A 2,760-nucleotide genomic window follows, 5' to 3' on the forward strand; every position below is an offset into this window, starting at 1 on the left:
CAGATATTATTATCATCAAACCCCATCTATTGTAGCATAAGAGGCATTGTACGTCATAGACTTTATATCGAGGTAATTATAGGAGTATTGCGGAGAAGGCTTTACACGCACGAGCGGACCGAAACTCGCGCTTTAATATTCGATTTCGACGCTGTCTGCATTCAAGCTGTCGATTAATAATACATTAGTAATTACTTCGATATTATTCATATTTCTCGGGCGTATTACAATGTCACAATTGTACTGCCAATGATTTGTATTACGTTGCGCAGCCAGCCATTAGTGCATGTCAATATTTATTAAGCTGCTCGAGGGATTATGAACGCCTCTGTAATAATGAAGTGTGCGCGGATAATAAATTGTGATGACGAAAAAAACAACGAGAAAATTCGTGCCCTTTTTCACGCTGTTGGAGTACCATAAATTGAATCAATTTTTTTCACTCTCTTTCTTTTCCTCTCTGATAAACACGGTGATAATAATCTTATAACGTTCGAACAACCAAAGAACAGTTTGAAAGAGAAAAATCGTCAAAATACGAGAAAGAGATGCCTTCGAGTCACTTTATCACTCGCATGAATATCGATCCGTTTTTCAAGTTCCACTGCACTTACAAATACACTTTATTGTTTCAGACTTTGGTATAACGACAGGTCGGCAGGAGGGGCAGTATCCGTGTGCCTTTGTTTTCAACAGCAACGAGACCCGAAACGGTACATTCACGTCGCCAAATTATCCTGGACTGTATCCTCGTGCCACGGAATGCTACTACTTCTTCAATGGTCAATCTAACGAACGGGTTCACCTTCATTTTCACTTCTTCGATGTTGAGGGAGTGCTACCGTAAGTCCAGTGGACAAGCAAATCCTTTTACGTTGCTTTTTCGAAACATTTCAAGAATGCGGTACAGCCTGATAATATGACCAATTTTAAGCAACATCGAATGTGTGTGTGTGTGTGTGTGTGTGTGTGTGTATGTGTGTGTGATAGCATATATAATAATAATGAGAAATGAAAATTAATTAACGCGAATAATAATATTTGTACGGGAAAAGAAGATAAATTAAAAGGAGATAATAATAACTGTGCCAACGCAAAAATCGCCGTTAAATAATGAAACGTTTACACTTCAGGTACTTCGATAATGAATTAAATTGATTACCTGAGGGTTTCTCCATAACGTCGAAAGAAACCAGACGATTTGCGTTTATACAATGGAATATCGAATTTAACCCTAAGAACAGGGTATAAACGTGCTTCGTCTCATCTCAGATTCGATAGACACAATGCGACCGCCTTTAAAGAAATTTAGAAATCTTTCCGTGAAGGTGAATCGATAGCGCTTCTCAATTCTAAATCATTACAGGAGTTGGGATGGCTCGTTATATCAAACTGCATCCAAGTTCTCAGCTACTTATTGAAACATGAAGGGAGCCCTGATGAAGGTTCAGTAACCAATACCTGAGAAACAGAGGCAATTACATGTCAACCACGCCGCATACCGTTATTAACGAGCATATTACCCATTATCCAAAGTAACAAGAAATATAACGTGTTAGAAAATAATATAACGATGTATGGCGATGTATAGCGCAAGATCCGCGCTATACATTACAAGCGAAACGAGATAGACAGATGTACAGAAAGAGGTAGAGCGATGACTGTTACATGTGCATGAAAAATAAAGAGAAACGGTGCTTGGTCGAGAAACGACCGATGGCGAGAGGGAGGATCGGTGTGCTGGGGTCATACGATAGCTGCTCCTAATTGGGTCGTATTAAATCGCAGGACCATCAATATTCCGGCGGCAACGTAACGCTACGTTCATTACCGGAAGCCGCTAATTAATCATGTTTCGCCAATTTCTGTCGAATTTTATAACAACGCGGCGTACGCTCGTTTGTCGCACACGGCGCCACGGCCAGGCGCCACTACCGTGTATCCCGACGAAGGAACATCGGGGCGGAATTCGCTGTTCCGTGATGTCGCTCTCCGGTCGGTCGATCGGTTGGTAACGCGGCTTGCTTTGTAAATTAATAATTTCACAACGGCCGACACATCGGCTGTGCGACGTCTCTCGCCGCGTTATTTATCGCGAGCTTCACGTCGAGCTTCCGCGCCGCCGCGCCGGATCGCGCGTGGGAAGATTTTCCCTTTTTCCCTACTTCGGAAAACGGTAATCGTAAATATCGCCGACCCTCAAGCAACGAAACGAGAGTTCGATTGAACGAAATGCGCCTTCGATGCTTTACTCGTAGATGTATTTTACCAGCGTCGACGCGCGGCACGGAAAAAGATGCATACTCGGTCGTAAATCTGGCCATCGGTAAACAGTTCTCGAGACGCTTTGGGTTATGCTCGTGCTCAAGAAAGCACACCGGGAAATAATGATCTATTATCCGAATTGCCATTTATGTCATAGGACCAACTAGTGCGGACTCTCTCTCATTTTCTCTCTCTCTCTCTCTCTCTCTCTCTCTCTCTCTACCTCTACCTCTACCTCTACCTCTTATTCTCATTCTTGCATGCTATCCCCTACCATATATATGTATATCCTACTCCGATAATAGCATCCCATCGCTCATACATCAATATTTCTTTTCGCAGCGATATATTATTTATCTCACCGTGAATGTGTCGCCGCTTAACAGCTAGATGGCCGCATAAATCTTACTTATCATCTCTATTTATCTGCCAGGCAACACTACCTCAGTCTTTAATTATACTCGATGAGGTGGTAATAGAATATTATTATGCTAC

General features: G+C 42.2%; 1 protein-coding gene across 2 annotated transcripts in view; it reads left to right on the plus strand.

Annotated features, from left to right (window-relative positions):
- LOC108747167 (suppressor of lurcher protein 1) overlaps positions 1 to 2,760 on the plus strand; it is a 274,868-nt gene that overhangs the window by 265,013 nt on the left and 7,095 nt on the right. For both annotated transcript variants that reach the window (XM_018484468.1, XM_018484469.1), the window contains one exon: positions 636 to 843. In XM_018484468.1, the coding sequence (XP_018339970.1) occupies positions 636 to 843 (208 nt within the window). The remainder of the gene's footprint in view (positions 1 to 635; positions 844 to 2,760) is intronic.

This window comes from Trachymyrmex septentrionalis, unplaced genomic scaffold (assembly GCF_001594115.1).
Source record: "Trachymyrmex septentrionalis isolate Tsep2-gDNA-1 unplaced genomic scaffold, Tsep1.0 scaffold196, whole genome shotgun sequence".
Taxonomy (NCBI): Eukaryota; Metazoa; Arthropoda; class Insecta; order Hymenoptera; family Formicidae; genus Trachymyrmex; species Trachymyrmex septentrionalis.